Source organism: Nymphaea colorata, chromosome 4 (genome assembly GCF_008831285.2).
Source record: "Nymphaea colorata isolate Beijing-Zhang1983 chromosome 4, ASM883128v2, whole genome shotgun sequence".
NCBI classification, from domain to species: domain Eukaryota; kingdom Viridiplantae; phylum Streptophyta; class Magnoliopsida; order Nymphaeales; family Nymphaeaceae; genus Nymphaea; species Nymphaea colorata.
This window is the reverse complement of record NC_045141.1, coordinates 19,697,005-19,718,487: the sequence shown is the minus strand read 5'-3', so window position 1 is coordinate 19,718,487 and position 21,483 is coordinate 19,697,005. Positions and strand designations below refer to the sequence as shown.

Here is a 21,483-nt window from a genome sequence, read left to right as displayed (position 1 = left end):
TAGAAGCGAGTAAGTTTGCCGCCAAATAAGAGTTTCCCTACCAAGCAAAAGTTCCTCGAGGTTTATCACTCTTGTCTCTTGGTAACGTCCCGGCGGCGCTTGATTAAACCATGATAATTCGATGCATTCACTGTCACCAATTTACTGCGAGGAGAGATATTACTATACAAACCAACAAATTACGGCCATTTGTTATCCTTTTCCACTCACAAACAAAGGTAAAAAAAAAAAAGATCACAAACAATATTTCGTAGGATCCAGTAAAGAAGACCAGGTTGCCAGTTGCCTCCACGCTGCATTATAGTTTACCCACCGCACCCTTTACCGACCCTCTATGCCACTTCCAACATTTTCATGAAGCGCAAGGAGCGTTGGTCTATAATGTGTAAATTTTAACGGATTTCGCCAATCTTTTTCCAAGTATCTCCATGATTCATGGAGACAACTTAGCGGACAATTTCGGGTTTCCAAGCTTTATCCTTATCTTCCTGTGCTTGCTTCTTGGGGTCCTCCGGTATCTCAAGCGAAAGATCTTCCTCGGTGTTGGTCGTCGTTGGTTCTGCAAGTACGGGATTGGGGTTGGGGTTTGTAGAAAATTCTCTATATTCTTTGCGGATGCTCCACAGCACCTCGCCGCACCTCCTCATGCTTGGTCTACTATGCCTTGAAGGTGCCAAGCATTGGAGTGCCAGCTCAAAAATTTTCTCCATTGCCATGCTAGTCGCAGGATCACGCCGCAATCTGGGATCCAGGGTCATGATTGTTTCTCCCTCTGCAAATTTCTTCATTGCCTGCGTTTTACCAAACCATACTCAGTCCATATCGCGAGAACAGATGCACATAAAACCAACTCGTTCATGTTTAATCAAAACAAGAGGGAAGAGGACGGTTCTTTTCAATCTTGAAGAGAAACCATTGATTCGTTTTTTCTGCACTCTTTTTTATTAAACACTATTCATATTCATAGGATAGTGAACTACGACGCATCTGAAGAGAAAAAGCATCATGCTACGACTCAAAACCCTAAAAAGCATCAGTTCACGCTAAAATTTGTTCAGTAAATTTGCCTTTCATAATCAATCTAATAACCTCAGTTAAATAGCAACATCAAATTTCAGATATTAAACGTGTTTATGTAGCAAGACTGCATGAAATTTTAACCACAAATCACTTCTCCAACGAGAGTAGCAATATCAGGAAAAAATAGGCAGAATCATAATCCTATCCGTGCTTCGTAGCAGGTGCCGCCTAATGCAGACAACCTTCTCTGCTAGATATTCCTGACCATGGTGTCAGGGATTTCAAAAAAAGAGAAAACAGGAGACATAGAGCAATAGAAGATTACCCATCGTGTTGTTATCCTTTCTTTGGCCTCCCTCTTGGATTCAATGGGGCGTCTTCCTGTCACAAGTTCAATCAATAATACCCCAAAAGAATACACATCACTCTTCTCCGTCAGTTGATATGTTCTGAGATACTCAGGATCAAGGTAGCCTGCTGTTCCCTTTACTTGAGTGGAAACATGGGTAACACCGTCATCGGTCGCACCTAATCGTGCAAAGCCAAAATCAGCCACCTTAGCTCGAAGAGTTTCCGTGAGAAGAATGTTGGATGATTTTATGTCTCTGTGTATGATAGGATGATCTGCACAGGAGGTAACTCAGACAAAATATTAGGATCAGCACATTCCTTACACTTCGTGCTAAATTGAAGGAACGCATGGAACAAATTTCCCATAATCAAACACTATTTTCTTCACCTTAAGTGGAGTACTGTTAAGGCATGTACACGTGAGAGTGCACCTATGCTAGACGGGAGCGCCTAACATATTATTGATCTGCCGCTGCATTATATATGATGTAACCAGTGCTATAAAAATTAATTTGAATCAACCGATTTGAATTGAAATGGTGCAATAGCGATTCGAATTCAATGGTGCCAAGTGTCATCTTTGCTATTATTCTTCTTATTTTCATTTTTTTCTTGTTTTCCTTTTTTTAAAATATAAATTTTCTTTTGCGGAAATTAAAAATTAATTCTGATTCTAAATTGAGCTTATTCACGAAATGTCCATGCTACCCAACTACATTCAGAAAACCAAGGTGGAATGGTAGGCACATTCTTCCCTTACAAACAATATAAATGATAACTTTAGCGTGATGCACTATTCACCATCTAGTTGGTTGTGTTGCTTCTTAAAATTTTTACTTTGCTTAGTGACATCATTAGTTGGGTGTCATATTCTTTTGGTGTTCCTGCACTTTAGGATGTGTTTGATGCGATAAAAGGGGCCAGCTGCCCTCTCTTTCCACTCAGCAGTGATAGCCTTTGGGCATCTACATGACGAATCACAAATCTAGAGGACGTTGCACTAGGCCCTACAAGGAAGCATCAGCCTTAAAAGCTCAAAAGCTTAAGACTATTCGAATGTCTACGTTAAGGCTTCAACCTATTCCCAGCAGATGACTTTCAACTATAACTAAGCCTTTTTGTCTCTCAATTACTCCCTCTTTTGAGATACTTCAGCTATTTGTCGCATTGCCAATTTGTTCTAGTAATTAATACTTTCTAATATGAAGTTAAGCAGGCGTTATAGGGTAGGTTGGGACGTCCACATGACGGTCATTCAAAATAATTTAGGTTGAATTTTGTACAGTGAATGTCAGAGTCAAGTTCAACACAGAATTGTGGTCACACGTCTTGAAGGAGAGTGAACCAAAACACGCCAAGTGCGTGAAAAGGCTTGAAAACAGTCATCATACATTGAGTATTACTTTCAAAAGTCTTTAGGAGTTTATATGCATATGTGCTGTATTTACGAATTATTTTAGTTCCTATCTTTCTTAGTACAAATCAAGACCAATTTCGAGGCAGGTTGGATCTGACGGATCAGACACTGGGGTTGATCAAAATTGGTTTAATCTATCATACCATGAAAAACTGACTAGGAAAACGAAAGTGGTAGTAAGTAGAACGGTAGGAGAAGAAAAGGATTTTAGGACCGCACCAGCATACATGTGAAGATATGTTATAGCATGGGCTACGTCGATCGCAATATCCAGACGTGCAGCAATGTCAAGAAACTCCCCGTTTAGTCCTGCATTCATCAAGCAGAGACATCATGTTGCAGAAAATACCATAAAGCAGATGCTAAAACCAATACAAGCATATATTTTATCAGTTTGAAGTACGCGAGTACCATCAGTTCTTCTGAATCAGTCAATGACATAATCACCAAAACATAATTTATATTGGCCAAAAATTCAAGTTCACAAATTGCAAGAGGCAAAATGTAATTGAAGTTCCAGAGTCATTCATTTTAGGTACCTAGGATAAGAAAGCTGGCCAGAAGAAGCTTACCATCTAAATGATCTCTGAGGGTTCCATTCGGGACATACTCAACAACAATAATTCGTTCTTCATCCTGCTCCAAGTAGCCAAGAAATCTGACCAAATTCAAATGTTCCACTCTGGCGAGTGTTTTCACCTCACTCTGGAACTCTACACTCAAAGGATTATCATAGACTGCCTGCTGAAACAATAAGCTCCAGTCTTAGTTCTTGACCATCAGGTTTTCCAAACTTAAAAAAAGCCAATGGAAAATTCCATATAACAAAAGTCCAGGAGTCACTATCGTCTCCTACCTTCTTTGCACGCTTGATAGCAACCAGACTGCCATCCCCAAGTCTGCCTTTATAAACAATTCCAAAACCACCTTGTCCGATCTTGCAAGAGGGAGAAAAATTTCTGGTAGCTTTACATACGTCGCTTATTGTGAATTTCATACCTCCAGGCTCTGCCAGCGTAGAATTGTAAGAACGCAAATTGCGGCCCTTAGTTGATGCAGCAGGACTCATTCCCCCACCATTTCCAGCACTGTAACTTGTCCCTGCAAGTGAAATGATCCGAATCAGTGCAACCGATAGAAACCACCAACTATCCGGCTAAAGAGAGGGGATGAAAGAGCCCACACGCCCTGACAGCATGGGATGCTCTAATGGTTAATTGCCTAGTCGAACATAAAGTTCCACTTTCAACAGGTGCTATTGCCCCCATTGAATGACTGTTTAGCAGCGATAATTAGAGTTGACAAATATTTGAAAAATACCGGTTAAAATGGTGCAACTGAGGAAGAATTGAAAGGCAAATTAAAGCCATAACTGTAGATTAGAAACAAGATTTACATCGTTGAAGCTGCAAGCTCTGCGGCAGAAACAGGACCAAACTATTTGAGGATATACTATGGCTTCTGACGAGGAAGAATCAGAGCGGGCCAGATTGATAAGCGGCCCATTGTAAGTTCGATTTTCATGAGCGTCCACTCTCCGCGCAAGCCAAAGGTAGGTGCACACCCATCTTCTCATTAGGGTTCATATCCAGGTCCAAGCCTTTCCTCGGACTTAGTTCCAAAGTAAGAAAAGACTAATGAACCACATAACCTTGATAAATTTAATTTGCAAATCCTTCTAAAAAGAAGAAAAGGAGAATACAGAGTGTCAGTTTAATTCACAACCCCATTTTTTACACGGATTTGCCGCAAATTTGACAAACCCAGCATCATGGATCTAATTTTCTGGAAGAGCTCACGGAGCTTAAAAGAATTAAAAAAAAAAAGTCAATGAAACAGTTAGTAAAAAAGCACAAGAATTTCAAGATCCGTGTCTAATAATTTCGCGACTGAATGTTGTTTTCCACAAATCTAACCATAAAAATTGAATGCAAAATATTATATACGAAAGAAATTATTAAATCGAATTTTACAAAATTCTAGAAAAAAAAGGGTTTGGCTCCTTCAATCTCATCTCAATGCAATTCCTTTTGTAATACTTTTACATTTATATTCGTCCACATTTTGCATTTATTTGTAGGGGTTATATTTGTAAAACCCCACTTAAAGTGTGAGAGGCATAAATAAGAAAGGTATATGGATACACAAGAACCGAGGACTGTGCAACCACAAACTATATTTATGAGGTTGCCAGTGCAATCACTTCCTCTTCATTCATACGGTTCTGGATCGTTTCAGTCAAAACCTTGCAAAATATAAGCACGATAAATAGATCATTTCCCTTCTAATATACGTTTCTGCCGACGACTATAATTTTTACGGATCGGATCCGAAGAGATAAAGGTTGAAGCAGACTGGTCGGTAACGAAAGCGTGGTAATTTGCACGAAAAAATGCTCATGTACTTTGTTTCTAACTTGCACATTAAACAAGTTCAAGGTGAAGCTGTGGCTAACAAGCAAGAAAATCCCCGAACACCTAAGGAACGTTATCTACGTCCGCACCATGAACAATTTGGACATAAACATTAAGTTCTCCTATGCCAACGAGAAATTATTTTCCAAATCATCATTTTGCTATTTCCAGCCACTAATTTCTGAATGAAGGAATAGAATCTATGGAGCATGAAGGGAATTTTATGAACTCTTGAACGATTTTCGGTTGATACTGTTTTAAGCACGAATGTCCAATTTTTCGGAGAGAAAATCGTCCGGGGCAGGCAAATTCAAGAAAGATCTTCCCATAATCGTTCGAAAAAAGGAGAGAGAAAAGAAGGAAATGGAGAGGCCAGAGCTATACCGGATTCTTCACCCGTATCTTCTGCGACGGAGGATCGGTTGCCCCCGAAGCAGATCCCGACGGCTCGGACAGGATTCCATCGGGAACCAGGGCTTCCTGTGGAGGACACCGTAGTGAAGGATGCGGTAGAGAAGTCCGAGCTTCTAGTGGACCTCGCCCCGGAACGTGAACCCCAGCTCCAATACCCGCGGGAAGAAGCCACGGACGTGTTCCTCATCGAGCTCCGCATCGGCGTCCGTGTCGGCGTCGCCTTCTGCATCTCTCTCTCTTGCTCTCTCCGATCCATGATATTCGTCTGAAAGCAGCGTGCGGGAGTTCACAGTAAACGAGAGAAACAAGAGAAGGAAAGCCCTCGGCTGCAAGTCATCGGCGTTCCGGATGATCTTCTTCTTTCTTCCTGAAAAAGTGCAAAAGAAGAAAGAAAGCTGCTGTTGCGGAATCTCTCTTCTTAATTCTCCTTCTTCAGGGGTCGAGTGGGGGGTCGGGCTCCCTCTCTCTTCCCCGATCCAAGAGATGGAGTTGACAGAAAAGGAGAGCAAGAGGAGAACGAAGTCCCTCGCCGGCAAGTCCTAGTTGTTCCCGATCTTCTTCTTCTCCTTCTTCCTGAAAAAATACAAAAGGCCGCTCCTTTGGAATTCCTCTTCTTAATTCTCCTCAGCTTTTCTCACTCGTACAGAAAGAAACTCTTCTCTGCAACTCCGGTAAGCAAGAAGGAAACCTTTTCGCCTCTCCCCCTCTATCTTGTTCCCTTCTCTTCTCATCCTCCTGCGGAAGAACAGAGGAAGGAGAGAGAGGTTGTTGACGTTTTCAAGTCAAAGCAGAGAAGAGCAGGCTCTGCTTCTCTCCCTCCCGTCACTGTTTTGAAATTCACATTTACTATTCCACCCTCCACCATCTCAATCATTTTCGCTGCACGTCATTAATATTACAACTTTATCATGAACCATTTAACGTTTAATACAATTTTTGAAATACCCGTTTCAAGCTAAAATCAATTCTCAAATAATTTTCAACGCTCTCTCTTTTTCAAATTCACACTTATACTTTACATTTATAAGTTCTAATCATAAAGATAATAAAAGAATTTCCATATGATCTTAAACTTAATTTTAACCTTTTTGTACATCTAATAGTTCTTGATAAATTCTTAAGACAAGACAAAAGAAGAAATTTATGTCCCTCTCCATGGTGCTTTCACGACTTTGAACATTTGAGATCTTGATATTTAAAACATGAAGACTTCAAAGTCATGAACTTGGAGCCAATAGAAATGTAATATTGTTTTAAAGGGGGTTCCCTCTTTATCTCTGCCTTCTCACTTCAGTCAATAAAGGCGGCCTGATTTGATTTCACTTGTACATGAATAGATCCCTGGGTTATGTGGCCCCACTCCCTTGAATTGGCATTGAAGGGTTTTTTTTTTTTTTTTCCTTTTTAAAGTTTTGATATAAAATTGATTTTAACGTGGTTTAATAAAAAATACTGTTGGATTTTCTTAAATGCAAATTTTGCTTTTTAATCTCAATTGAATTTGTCACTTTCATACTTAAACCCCCGGGGGCAAAGACAAGGACGGTAGACGCCATGGCCCCACGGCAATTAGCTGGAGACGAACAATATTATCTCTATCCCTACTTAACCCTCCATATTTAAAGTTGCAAATGGTTCCATTAAATGTCCCAAAAGGACAAGCTTAAATTGAATTTAATATAACAAAAAAAAAACATAAAAACACAAAATTTCAGCTTGCGGCTCATACGGGCAGGAGACAGGAAGCATTAACTATCAGGGCAAGAGGTCAACCTTTGTGGACCCAACGACGGGCTGGATTGCGGTAGGGCATCTATCGATATATCAGGGTGCGGTTCGTGGGCTTTTTGGTCAAATAAAACATGGCCAGATGGCAAGGCTCTGCGGCTCCATAGGGCGCACCATTCCAACGAGAGCCGAAGCACTCTTTTCTTATTTCTCGACTACGAAGATGCATCCACGATCAGTGTCGTAAACATATAGCTACAATAATTTTTTTTTTCAGAAAACTGTTATTTAACGAATAAAAATAAATTTGGTATTTTTTAAATATGCACTTTGGTTGGTTGTTAAGAAAGGTATAAAACCTAAAATATATTCGTTCAATAGTCTTTTTTTTAATAAAATTGACAACGGAAAAAAGAATGACCGTAAATCGATCGATTGATATATGGTCGGATCGCTGCTGGTTAGTAGGTAGCCGCAATTTCTAAATTTTCAAGAAAAAAAAAAAGGGATTATCTATTCCTTTTCTTGGACCAAAGGAGGTGCTGGCAAGTCATTTCGAGCAATAAATTTGGCAAGTGTGCATTTAAATAACACTCAACATTATGAGCACATTAATTATCTACTTTTTGGTAGGTATTACTATTAGTTGTTCATTATAAAATAAAGAAATACCTGAAGAGGATGAAACCCTCCTCTTTTATAACTTGAACACAAATAAAATGTGGCACAATCACCATTTACAATAAAGATGAATCACAATATGATATTAATGTAAGAACACAATGTTCTTCGTATTCATTTTCAGTCACAAGCATCCAACCTGAGGATAACTCTTCTCATGATTTTACAGACAACTGAATCTGCTTGAAGATTCAGGAAAGCCCATTATTTTGGCAGGACCAGAAATGTATATATATGTACACGCACATAAAGACATGCATTCAACCGGCCCCCTGTTTGGGCACCTTCAATTATGGAAATGGAGCAGGTTCATTTTTCAGTATTTATACCGTTCAATGCTTTCAATTTAATGTTTTTCACTTAGGGATGTCAATATGCCCAATTTGAATCGGATATTTGATTGAACTGTTCTAAAAAAATCAGATATATATATAAAAAAATTAATATCCAGTTAAGGAATCGGATCATATTTGAATTTAAGAAATGACAACCGATTAGATTCGGATTTGGATATACATAAGTATCTGGTCAAATTTGGATTCAAAGTGGATCCAACGCTTGTATGAATGTAACAATTGGATTTGGATTGTGATAACATAATTGGGGTTCAGATTTAGATATGACTTTTTCTGTTTATATTTAAGTCTAAATATGTGAATATCGGAAAAAGTGAATAGGGTTAAAAGTACATTCGATATTCAAATTCGGTGTGTTGATATCCCCATTTGTCTCCCGTTTATAAAGCATGTCACTCAAAACTATGATTTCTTTTTTTAGTTTCTAAAACTCAAAGGATGATCTTTATGTAGTTTTTTTTTGTGTGTTCTTAAACATATATACCAAATTGATTTAATTGTTTTTAAAAACTGTTTTAAATATGTGGCTGCGTGCGTTTAATTCAACGTTCAAGCTGAACATGAGATAATTCATTAATTTTTTTTTTTTTTGACATGTCAACGTATTGATTATTTAATAAGGACATAAGAAGGAAGAAAAGATATTTGGAGTTGTTAAAATATAGATATGAAAACTCATAAAGGTGGGCTTTAAGATGATTTCAGTCTCTTGTTCTTTAAAGTCAAGCAACTGAAAACGTAAGGCAAAGAAAGGTGAGCTGCTAGTCCTCTGGCCCATTTTTGTCATCATCTGCAGCAATGAGAAGGAGCAGCATCTTCTCTTTCTTCTTGTTACTAAAGTATGTATGTACTCCTCACCCTTCTTACTGCATTAGCGGAGTCAGAAATTTTAAGGGGCGGGCGCTAGGAGCTAGACATAGGAGACGACCAATGTATGAATAGCTAAATTTTGTACGAGTGGGACTGTGTGGGCAGCTGCCCACGCTTGCCCCTCAAACCTCCATTGAGAAAACCTCAACCGAAGGGAAATTACAAGCCAATGGCTTCACTACTAGAAAGCAGCACTTCTTGCATCTGTTTCAGAAAACAGCTCCGACCATCAGATTCAACACAAATAGCGACAATGATAAGAGGATGAAGGATGCATACTTTGGAGAAGTTTTTGTCAGCAGCAGCCCCCATGACAAGCTCCCCAATCTCATGTTGAGCAACTAATTCCAACTGTTCCTTTCCCGACGTCCTCCGATTCAATAACGAGACGTTCTGCTTCTACCTGCAACACCAACAGAAGGTCGGTGGGAAATAGTTCTCTTTACATTTTCTTTTTTCCTAATGGAAAGCTAGAGTCAGGCGAAAAGCTTTAGTGGACTATGATTAAAGATGTTCAGTAGCAATGAATTCTTGAACATATTCAATTTAAAGGTATTGATTCTAATCGCTAGTAGGTGGACACAGCTCTTTTCTGTCATTGAGCTGCAATTTAACATTGGATGTGTGTGCACAAGAAATATCTAAATTAAGTAAACACAAGGATGCGAACATGAATTGATTAATAGCTACCTAATTAATTTAATTAATGCTTTATAATGTACAAAAGTATTGTTTTTAAAACGGTAAACGACAAGTAATATATTGTTCTGAAAAGATATTTTACATATGAAACTTTGTAAATTTTGAACCATTTTGAGAGAGGGAGACCTTTTTGGAGGCACAAAACAAGAAGTAGCCATCAATTGCTTGCGTCATCTCCTGTCGCTCCAGCTCTCTGAATGCCTTTAACTCGGACGCCTTCAACTTGCTAGCGTGCATCTTCCCCCCAACTGCAAATTTCTCTCTTGTTTTAGATAAAAACCTAGTTTAAAAAACTAAGAATAATAACAATAATATTTAAACGAATAAACTTGATTTGGCAAGAATTTTATAGTTTCAAGTGCACCCAACTTAAATCAGTTCTGACTTTGACTGGATTTGTAAGAAAACAATAAATCAAACAGAAACAATCCATAAAATGTTGGAAAGCGAGAATCAAGCAGCACATGAACTGATAATCATGTCAAAGGCACCAAAAACAGAGCTTAATCTGTGGGTGGTTGCCTTAATTTCTTAAATGAAACTTTTGTAAAAAAAAAAAAAAAAGCTCAGGTTAAGCGGTTAAGTGAAAGAAATCCAAGCTCGAGCATTTTCCTTTTTTGTTTCCATTCTGAATCCATTTTGCCATCCTCATTTGGAACACGGCAAAACAGTAAAAGAAGATGGGTTTCTCCTATGAGTGCAGAAGTCATGAACAAAGTTGCCTTCACAAAAGATAGTAGCTCGAGCTCCTTATGTTGAGCTCGTGACTTTTTTCCACTAGTTGAGCAAAAGGTATTTTTTTTTAAAGCCCAAGTTAAACAAACTGAACTCAAACAAGAGCTGCCCATTGCTCAGCTCTATACTTCTGCATCGAAAACATATTAAGAGAGTATGTCTGCGTGCACATGCTCTATGAAGTTCCAGAAGGAAAAAAAAGATAAAAGACAACAGTTCCTGATGATAAAATAGAAATGTAAATGCTCAAAGCAAGAATCATTGAAGGAACATACAGAGCAAAGTACTTTGGCCTTCCAGATGGGTGGCTCATAGCTATTACAAAATATGAGGGTCACTAAATACAGCCTGCAGCCAATGTTCTCAGGACAGAAGTGAACAAAACACCAAGCACCACTTTGCACCATTCAACATACTAATACAAAATTCAAATTAGCACCTTTGCACCACGTATAATTTAGGACGAAAAGCTGACTTGCTTCTGTAGCATATAAAGTAGTCTCTGGCTGTCAGGGTCAAAATCTTGTATTGCTTTGAAAAAGGTCCCATCTGACACTTCTCGAGCAGAAAAAGATAGCCTAATGGGAAGTCCACATTCCATATTAGAGTTCACTGCTGGTGCTTCATCAGAGAATGATGGATAAGCTGTACCGATAGCTGAAAAGGCATTGAACATCAAGACAAAGATAAGTAACATGGGGAAGGGAAAAGAACATATTTAAATCATACATGAAAATGATCTTTTACATACCCTTCATAGAAGGAATTTCAATGTTTATAATATTTGTAGGCCAATTGGCAGACCAATTGTAAATCCCGAAAGAGTTGCTTTAACAGTCTCAGCAGCACCAAGAAGAGGGGCCCCTGAGCAGCAAATAACATATAGTAATCTAACAATTACTGTCTTCTGTTTATTGTTAGAACATAAAAGAAGTGAACTAGATGATTGATTGAGTGGCATGCCCCAAGTTTTTTGTGCCCTTGTGTATCTCCTAAAACCATTTGATCAAGTGAATAAAAATAATAATTTGTTACAGATAGTTTATTTTAACAAATAAAAACTAATAGAGTGCACCACTTGAATGTGCACAGAAGAATATCAACAGCAAAAAAAAAAAAAAAATAGAGGCTTCACAATGCATCAAATCTATATGGGTCAAAAATCATGATTTTATTTCTTAAGAAAATAATCCCAAACATCATTTGTAACGGGAAATTATGTTGAGTATCTAGGCAATTAAATCAAGGTGTTGAAGTATGTTAGACGGGTCTTGGGACCGGGTCCGGATCCATACCCGATCCATCTTGTAGCCCTTGTTGGGCATTACTTAAGTCGTGTAACCTTAATCCTTATGTGAAATGAAATCTTAAGAGAGAGAGAGTCTGGCGGCTAGTGGGCAACCAGCTCCTCCTCATCCGTGGTTTTTTTTCCTCTTGTTGAGGGTTTTTCCACGTTACATCGTGTTCCTCGTATTTTCTTTCTCTGTGTTCGTGTTTCTACATGGTATCAGAGCCGACGAGTTTGGAAAATTTTTTGGGTTTGTGAAGTTCCAACCCTAATTTCTCTATCTCTCGCTATTGCTGCCGCTGCTGCCACCACCGCCGCCGCCGGCTGCATCGCCTGAGATTCTCAACGTCGCTCGACATTACTCCATCGCCCGGCGAGTTGTTTCTGTTCAGCCCTCGTTTCCGCTGTGGTGGAGTTCCTGTTTTTGGCCCCATTGTTCTGGAGCATCATCCACGACATCGCCTCTTGTGTCGCCCCAACGTCTCGTGCGTCTATCTGCCCTCTTGCGGTTGCCCTCAAAGTTGTTCGCCAGGCAGTATCGCCCTCTCCACTCCTTGGTATTCTATTGACGTGATGGCAGGTTCCCGTATGGGAGAGTGGATCATCGACAGTGGCGCTACTCACCACATGACCGGCGATCCTAAGGTCTTTCATGGGTATAAACTTTCGTCAAGAAAAGAACGTGTTTTTCTTGCCGATGGTTCATCTATCTCTGTGACTGGGAAAGGGAGTCTCTCACTTTTGCACAAGTTCTTAGTCCACAATGCTCTACATGTTCCCCATCTTCTCTTGAACCTCTTGTCGGTTAGCAATATCACGAAAGAGTTAAATTGCGAACTTATCTTTTCTGTTGATCGCTGTGTTATGCAGGACTTGGTGACAGGGAGAAGAAGATTGAGATTGGTCTGGCTTCTGACGGGCTATATCGTTTACCTATACGTGTGAAAGAGAAGAGAAGATAAGGTATTGGAGTGAAGGCGCCACTATCCAACAACATGATATAGCGATACCATAGTTGCCCAGAACAGAATAAGAACAACAGTCTTCTTCAATCTTCTTCACATTCTGTCATGCCATTGACGGATTGCAGACCTAAGAGCAAGATTTGGTGTGAGGTTGGAATGGCTGAGCGGCAGATTGGTGATGGGAGAAGTACTATGCCCACTATTCAGCCATTCTGGTATTGCTTCTTTCTCATAGGTGTAGCCATCAGCTGCCATGTGTGGGTCGTTAATTATGTCCTGCAATTTTCATTCGTGAGAGTCCATAACACTGGTAGTCATGTCCATCCATACGAGTAATGTTTCTTGCTTTTAGGCAGCAGAGTAGATAGGTGGGGTGTATGCCTTACGGAACCCACTTTTTGAAAGATTAATTAAAAAGAAAGAAAAAGGGCTCTGTCCCAGGCTTGAAGGAGCTTAGATGCGAGCTGAACCAAGCTCAGCAATCGAAACGTCTGTTTCGTACATTATAGTTCATGACTCGTATATATGTAGTGAGGAATGGGTGCGTTAAAGGTTCTTTTCTCCTTTTGGATGCACTAAGTTCTAAAAAAAATTAAACCACAGTAATTTATAATGCATTTTAGGCAATATTCTGTGCACCTTTTTGTGGTTATAGATATTCTTCTGTTCACCTTTTTCATTTACTGAAATGAATAATGGTGAGTTTGTAAAGGAAAGACTTGTATGAAAAACATGGGCTGTATTCCCTTCAGTATTCCACTTGATTTGACAGTAAACAAGGAGCTACCTTCTTTTGCTGGAGCTATTTTGATTTTATTCTATTTGCTGATGTTGGCTATCGTCTCTTCCTTGCAACTACATATATCTTGGAACGCCATTGCTATCGGTTGCTGTAATTTGTGGTATGAGAGGAGTGTGTCTGTGCATGTACTATTCCGTTATGGGGCAGGATTTTGTGCTGTATCACATGGACACATTCAAAAGGCAGGCTGACCCTTGTCCACACTTCAGGACACTAATGTGACTTGCATGGTCAGAGCCACATCAAATGTGGCAAAACACCCTTTGTGCTCTTTTGGCTAATTTTGGACTGTCAACTTTGAGTGAGTCCAATCTTATCGCTTTCTTCAAACCTTTTAAAACTTTTTCATATTCTTTGATTTTGTCAGTCTTTTTTACCTCTTTCTTTTCTTAAAAGCTTGTGCACACACACATGCCCGCAGAGCACCTGAGTTTTTTGAAATTGTTCTGACGGCTGTACCCATGCCCCACCTACATCTGTCTGCACCCACACCCATGTGATGTGATTTTTTTTTAAATTTCCCATGTATTATGACATGGCACTTGACTTTTGTTCATCATATTTGGCTTATTCTTAACTTGAAATTTGATTGAAGTTTGAATACCTTTATGCAGTACCCACATGCTTCTTTGGATCATGAACCTTTTTCACTACATGGAATCTCAGTAGAATCTACTGATGTGTTGGTTGATACAAATCTTGGAACAAATATACAGTTACTTCCATCAGCTGAAACACTAGATGTAGGACTTGTACACATACCACATGATGCTGTGGATACATCTGATAAGACATCTCCAGTTCAAATAGCAAATGCTCAACCAATTGAAGATACTCTTAGTGGAATGCGTGAGGATCTGAAGAGATCAGATGTCAAGATCTTAGATGACCCTTTGTCTGGACCACCAGTGGATGAAAAGAACTCCAAGTTAGATGGACTTTTTCCTTTGGTTAACGATGAAGAGAATGTCTGCCCTATTTGTCTTGAAGGTACTACAATGTCTTCTTCCTTTCAGCTTACAGCAGGAAGTTATGTCCATTCAGCAGCCTAATCAAGTCTGATAAAATATAAATGCTTCTTGGTCGGCTATATCTTTTTTCTGTTTTCCTATTGTTATCTTGGTAATGGTGACTTCAATTACTTTTTCCTTATTATGCTCAAGTCTCCACTCCTTTAAAGTTTTTTTCCCCTCAGGAACACATCCAAATCACATACACACATAACTTGCATATGGGATACTTCCACTTCTGATTGATTATATTCTTCTGTGAGATATAAGAATGAAATGATGAAACTTGTCCAAAGAATTCCAGAAATGATTTGCTTTTCACTATCCAGCCATTTTCAGTAAGTTTTGGGATTTACAGTTTTAAAATTTCTTTGGGAGGTTCTTTTGTGTCTTTCTTTGCTTTTCTGTGAGAATTTACTGTTTTCGGTAACAAGCATTTGTTGCTGACTTGTACTAAGAAGTTTCCTATAGGTATGCAAATCTTTAAATGTATTGATGGTGTTTGAAAAATGTAAACATAACTGCACGCTAAAAAGGAATAACGCTATCTTCTGATTTTTTTGGGAGTGTGAATGTTGCGAAATTTTTTTGTATTTCTAATTCTCTAAGTTATTCTGCAGAATATGACAAGGAGAATCCGAAAGTAGTATCCAATTGTGGGCACCATTTTCATCTTTCATGCATTCTGGAATGGATGGAAAGGAGTGATAGCTGTGCAGTGTGCAATCAGGTTTGCTTTTTGAGAGATCCATTTTAGGATACTACCTTACCTTCTTTTGAAACTTGAAAGTCCATGTGCCAAATGCCTGGTTGATCAGTTAATCCTTCAGTCTTGACTTGATGTCGTTTGAAGTCAATGAAGTGTGACATACCATCTCACTTGACATTTCTGCATGTCAATATATCAAGGCCTGCATGCTGCCTTGTACTTGTTAAATTTCTCTTTATGACATGTAATTTTGTATTTTATCCCCTTGTCCACTTGACATGAAAAATTCAATCTTCAGTGTCAGGCTCAACTCTTCTGTTTGTCTTTGCCTATCGTCTGAATCCTCCGGTGATATACCTGCTTCTTCCCTGTCATTGGAGATTGTCTCTTCATCATCAACCATGACAACGATTACTTTTGTTCCTCAACAGTCTCTAGTCACTTCACATTAAAATGCTCACAGAAAATATTTTGATCTGATGCCAGGCCATGATATTCAATGAAGAAGACTACTTCTAGCAGTTCTTATTAGTAGAGTAAGAAGAAGAAAGGCCGATATTTCAGCTGGAGGTACATACATGATGGTGCCTGTGATTCTGATTCTTCCTGAGGTTTTTCTTTTGAGCTTGAAAGGGGCTTCTAGTTTTGCTGGTAGTAGTAGTATGTCTTCATTCTCAAGGCAAAGTTACATTCAGCCTATCATCTATAGAGTAGTTTTCCCTCGTAGCCTCCTTTGTCTGTTGCTGCTCAGAACGGCGGCTTGCTCACCTGCTGATGAAAGCAGAACACATTCAGAGTTGGTTGCTGGAAGCTGAGATTGTGTATGCATCATTTGTTTAATCTTTCTTTCTGTTAGTCTCTCTGTATAGCTGTTTGTGAACAGAATCATCATTCTACGGCATTAGTTTTGTAGATTGTTCAGTTTTGTTGCCATTCCATTGCTGTAGAGAAATATAAGCGTTTTTTTCTTTTCGATTATTGTGGGCAGTGTGCTTCTGTTAGTGATATTGTCCCTATTGGCCCCATGGATGACAGGGACAAGCTTTGATGACCTAGAAAAAGAGATGACGATGATAGCGATGTGGTATTTTCGTCTGCTGTTGTAACTAGTACCCGTGACAACAACAGCACTGACACTGATCAATTCACATAGCTTGCTAATGCCATGGCTGAAGTAAGGGACCTGTTATAAAACACGAATGCATGACGCCAGGAACATAAGTGGCTTCTCGCATTTCATCTTGGGAATGATACTGAGAATCAGATTCGTTTCCAATTCAGCATTGCGACCAACTGAAGATCTGATGAAACAATTCATGGAACTCCTATAGTTTTGGGAGTTCCATGGCAAGTGGCAACTGCAACCTGTGGAGTACTCCATTTAATGCTCACGGGTGCTAGCAGACAAAAACACCATCAATCCTTTACTTTTCTATCCAAACACAATAATAATCCAATCCTTTACTTTCTCTTATAGACATCCAAGCCCGACTATTGTTCTCTTTCCCTCCATCCAAATCCCGTGGTATTTCCTTGCAGCTTTGTTCTCGATCCCAAATCTCCACATAGAGATGCAAATGGTTTATACGTAGGTTTTAGTTCAAATATGATCTAATAATAGAACATATTTATATCTTTATGGCTGATGGTTGATCAACAGGATTAATTTTACCATTTGAGTGTGAACCGAAGCTTTCTTCCTTTCTTTTCTCTTTCTCCCTTATCCTCCTTGTCGAGCATATCTCACTTACTTTAACTTGCACTATCAATTCTAATATTCTTTTTTCAACTCCATTAAGATTAACAATAAAAGGTTGAACAGCCGTTTTGATGATGTCTAAAAATGAGTGGAGATTTTTAGTAGCTTGTTGTTTCATTCCGTTTTTGAATAAAATGATGCGCCATAACTTATGGCAGGTTTCTAAGGCAACATTTGTTTTTAATATATATCAAATACCTAAGACTTTTGAACATGTTATATGATTATGCAAAACAATTTACTTGATTGATTAAATAAATAATTTATATTTTGATAAATAAAATTATTTCAATAGTTTTATTTGTTTGTAATTAATTTTCATATTTTTAAAAATGTCCATTTTGTTGAAATTTCTTGATTGAAGTTTTTTAATTATTTCTAATTAAATAAATACATTATTTAAGATATCCTGCTTAATTGATGTGGTTATAGGATTGGATATCATCAGATTCGGATGTGGCGGTTTGGATTCAAATATCAAGCTGCGATTCAGATTCGGATATTAACTCTGGATTCGGATATACTTGTTAAGATATTTATTTAAATCCGAATCTGTATCGAATCAGATGTTGTTTTCATATTCAGATGTTAAATTGCTTACAATATTCGATTTTTTAACATTTTATGGTGGTGGGGAAGTCGGTGGGTGGAAAGCTTCTTATATAAAAAGGCTGTATTTTCCAAATAGCTTTTTTACCAGACAGCTAAGGTATGATGCAAGTTAATAATATTAAGAATATTAAAATTGATAGTGCAAGTTAAAGTAAGTGGAGATATGCTCCACAAAGAGGATAAAGGGAGAAAGAGAAAAGAAAGGAAGAAAGCTTCGGCTCGGCTCACACTCAAATGGTAAAATTAATTGTTTTTTGATCAACCATCAACCATAAAGATATAAATATGTTCTATTAATAGATCATATTTGAACTAAAACCTAAGTATAAACCATCCTCATCTCTATGAAGAAATTTGTGCTGGAGAACGATAGTCGGCTTGGATGTCTACTAAACAAATCTGCAATTCAATCAAATTGGGAAAAAAAAAAAAAAAAGTAGATGTCCATCCCATGTGGGGCCCTGAATAATGCGTTCCACGCTTCCTTCATGATAATAAATAGCCTCAGGAAAAAAACTCCAAAATTATATGCAACAGTGAACATAATTAGAAAGTGCCTTTCAATTTTCAACTGATAGGAAGGAAGACATCGATTACAAGGAGCATTTGATAGCCTCGCATCTAAGGTCTGCGGATTTAAGATCAGACCTTTTCCCTTCCGATCTTAAATCCGATTTTTTTTTCATACAGAGAAGTAAAATAAGGATTCTTATCTTAAGTGTGACCTATGATCCTTAATTTGGTGAACATAGATTTACCATAAATCTTTTACTGCATCAACAAAAGCATGTCACGCCTTCATATGAACATTAGATCCATGAATTTCAAACAGAAAGTAACCAAACGCCCCTTTATTTTCCTACAAACAGGATGTCAGAATCTAGGAGCATCCGCTCCCTTAGGCATCATCCTAACCTTGTTGACCCTTAAATTTGCCTTGGGAACCTAAACTAAGACCCATTTTCCAATCATGACCTAGGCGTCCTCGGGCGTATCCCACTCTTTGGAGTGAAAAGAACCATTTTCTATCATATGATTGACATTGCCTTGTATTCTTATGCGAGTCAAGATAACTTTTAAGTTTCTTTTCTCTTTCAAAACGTTTCACAGAATGTGAAGTACGTGTGGTTTTTTTCTTCACAGGATCGAGTTTTCGCTTTAGTGAAGAAGGCATCGATGTATTTGGTCATCTATAGGCCACCTATGGGCTTCATTCTTCTTCGTCAAGCATCATACTCTGATACCAAGTTAAAAAATAAAGAAAAAACAAAACAATAAAAACCAGCAATGAAAAGATTCTTTTCATTAAACGTGCATGGTTTTTCACCATGGAAGGCCACCATGAGCGTTGGTTACAGAATGCATAGAATGAGCTTAAATAGTTGAAGTTCCTATAATCTTGGCAATGATAAAAATGGAAAACTAAATCTGATTTTTGTGGAAAGATTTTATTTTTCCTTTATCAATAATTGTGATTGATCTTGCTGGGATTATTTCCATGAATTTCTCTAGAATGGTTGCCTTTCAACCTTATCGTTAACACTATAATTTTGGCAACGATAAACATGAGAAACTAAATCTGATTTTTGTGGAAAGATTTTTTTTTTTCCTATATCATTAATTTTGATTGATCTTTTTAGGATTTTTTCCTTGAATCTCTCTAAAACAGTTGTCTTTCAACCTTATCATTAACATAATGAGGCAAGGGTAGCATAGGAGCATACGCAACTCATTATCGTATTCTCTTTTGGCATTTCCATGATAAAATAATGACAAAAGAAAATGAGCTAGAAAGGAGCAATAGTTTTTTCACACTAAACCTCTACGTAGCGCCCCTCAACATCCAATTGGCTAAGTGGCACGTCGGTAGGAGGGTTCGACCAAATGGCGGTGGGCCATGTGAAAGTCTATACAGCCACACAAACTCCAAAGATCTGGTCTGACTAAAAAAGAGGGCATAGCCAGCCATAACTCTAAGTCGGAGCTGGTTTATATACTATACTCCCGTGTATGAATTTTTATGCGCCATAATGACAAAAAATGTTCATAATTAATATAAAAGAATCTTTTTGTAAGGACAAAAAAGAAAACCGCAAAAAGAAGATTTGAGGATTTTATAAAATTGTCAGTTCGTATATGCATACCGTTATAACCAATATACCCCTTTAAGTGGTAAAAAGAAACACCATTTTTTTTGTTGTGCTCATAACGTTATCTCATTATCTCATAAATATTTTGTTATCTCATAAACATTATCTCGTGCTTATGTTTAACATTATTTCATATATCTGTTTGTTATCTCATAATCTCATAAATCTTTTGTTATCTCATACACATTATCTCATACTTATGTTTAGCGTTATCTCATACATCTTCATTATTTCGCACACGTATTTGTTATTTCACACATATTATTTCATAATTATTTGTTATCTCATATCTATTTATTTTTTATATCTATTTGTTATCTCATACACTTGTTATCTTATGCACATGCATATGCAATGTTTGACCATGAAAATAAATGTGCATTTTTATAGTAGCGTATGCTCGTTATATACAAGGAATGACGTACAAAACTCGGTCTCACATTTTTTTTGTGAGAGTTTTATTTAACATAAATGTTTAATTATACTTAAAAATTGTAGTTTAAGTTAATTTAAAATTAATTATATTTAAAAAGTATATTTTTAATGGAGAAAAAGTAGGACGGCATATGTATCCACTAATTGACCCGTAAAAGGCTGTCACGCGGCAAAGACTATAGCTGGCGCCATGAAAAGGTCTGAAACAATTACGATTATGTATTCAAAGATTCAAACAGTTTTAAATCGACCAAGTTAGGAACATATAAATGAACAAAAAATTGAAACAAGTGTTTTAACGCAATAAAACTTCCACTGTTTAATTAATAATATCAACTTGTAGTGAATGTTATTAAGCTATAAGCAACTAATGGTTCTCATGTGATGGCATTTTTCATCGATTCGTCTAAATAACGTCGTCAATGAACTATCCTGTTTGAACTCAAGCGCAACCAAATCTGCCACAAATGAGATCTGACCCAATTAAATTCCGGTCCAACTTCGAGCTCAGGTCTGGTTTTCTCAAACCAGATCCAAGTCCAACTAGTTAAGATCCAACATTCTCAGACTTGAGGCACAAAAATGTAACGGGTTCAAAGCGATGAGAAAAAACGGATTAGGTTTGAGTTAACTGCACCATAAACACTTCAGGTGAAAGATACTCGACGTTGGCTGGACGCAAACAATTGCCTATATTTTTAAGAATTTATTTGTTATGGACAAAAAGGCTAGAGTGTAAACTAATCTGACTGGTTGCTGAACGGAAGTTGATTATATGCAGTGATACATAAAATATAATTGTGCACCAGGTCGAGGCAGAGTCATAAATTTTTTATGATGAGTCGAATCAAAGTTCTAAATTTTTACTAGCGTCAAAATATCATTTTTTATATAAAACAAATAAAATTTTTTAAAATTTAGATATATTTCTTTTTTAAGAAAAATTTTGAGGTGCATGCAACCCACTTTCAATCCAAATAGCCATTCTTTGACCACGTAGAGAAACTCTTGGCCACAAGATTGGTAGAAACAATATGTGAACCATATGAAAAAGAAGACGTGCAC

At 37.8% G+C, this 21,483-nt stretch overlaps 2 protein-coding genes across 4 annotated transcripts; one reads left to right on the top strand and one right to left on the bottom strand.

Moving 5' to 3' along the window:
* Window positions 1-165: 165 nt before the first annotated feature.
* On the bottom strand, window positions 166-6,417 carry LOC116252823 (calmodulin-binding receptor-like cytoplasmic kinase 2). 2 transcript variants are annotated; one of them, XM_031627379.2, is made up of 6 exons: window positions 5,587-6,417; window positions 3,645-3,889; window positions 3,361-3,532; window positions 3,008-3,097; window positions 1,346-1,644; window positions 166-791 (listed from the first exon to the last, which is right to left on the bottom strand). In XM_031627379.2, exons 1-6 carry the CDS (start codon window positions 5,870-5,872, stop codon window positions 447-449), a joined length of 1,437 nt encoding a protein of 478 aa, XP_031483239.1. In that variant the 5' UTR covers window positions 5,873-6,417; the 3' UTR covers window positions 166-446. The 2 variants fall into 2 exon arrangements, with proteins under 2 accessions (XP_031483239.1, XP_031483241.1); XM_031627381.2 differs by having other exon boundaries at window positions 3,361-3,529; window positions 5,587-6,416.
* Window positions 6,418-9,274: 2,857 nt separating this feature from the next.
* On the top strand, window positions 9,275-16,413 carry LOC116252824 (probable E3 ubiquitin-protein ligase RHB1A). Of its 2 annotated transcripts, XR_004172303.2 has the most exons (5): window positions 9,275-9,672; window positions 12,847-13,156; window positions 14,358-14,733; window positions 15,374-15,483; window positions 15,949-16,413. XR_004172303.2 is itself a non-coding variant. In XM_031627382.2 (3 exons), the coding sequence occupies exons 1-3, from the start codon at window positions 14,352-14,354 to the stop codon at window positions 15,979-15,981; spliced, it is 525 nt and encodes a 174-aa protein (XP_031483242.1). In that variant the 5' UTR covers window positions 14,259-14,351; the 3' UTR covers window positions 15,982-16,413. The 2 variants fall into 2 exon arrangements, 1 of the variants encoding a protein (XP_031483242.1); XM_031627382.2 differs by lacking the exons at window positions 9,275-9,672; window positions 12,847-13,156 and having other exon boundaries at window positions 14,259-14,733.
* The last annotated feature ends 5,070 nt before the right edge of the window (window positions 16,414-21,483 follow it).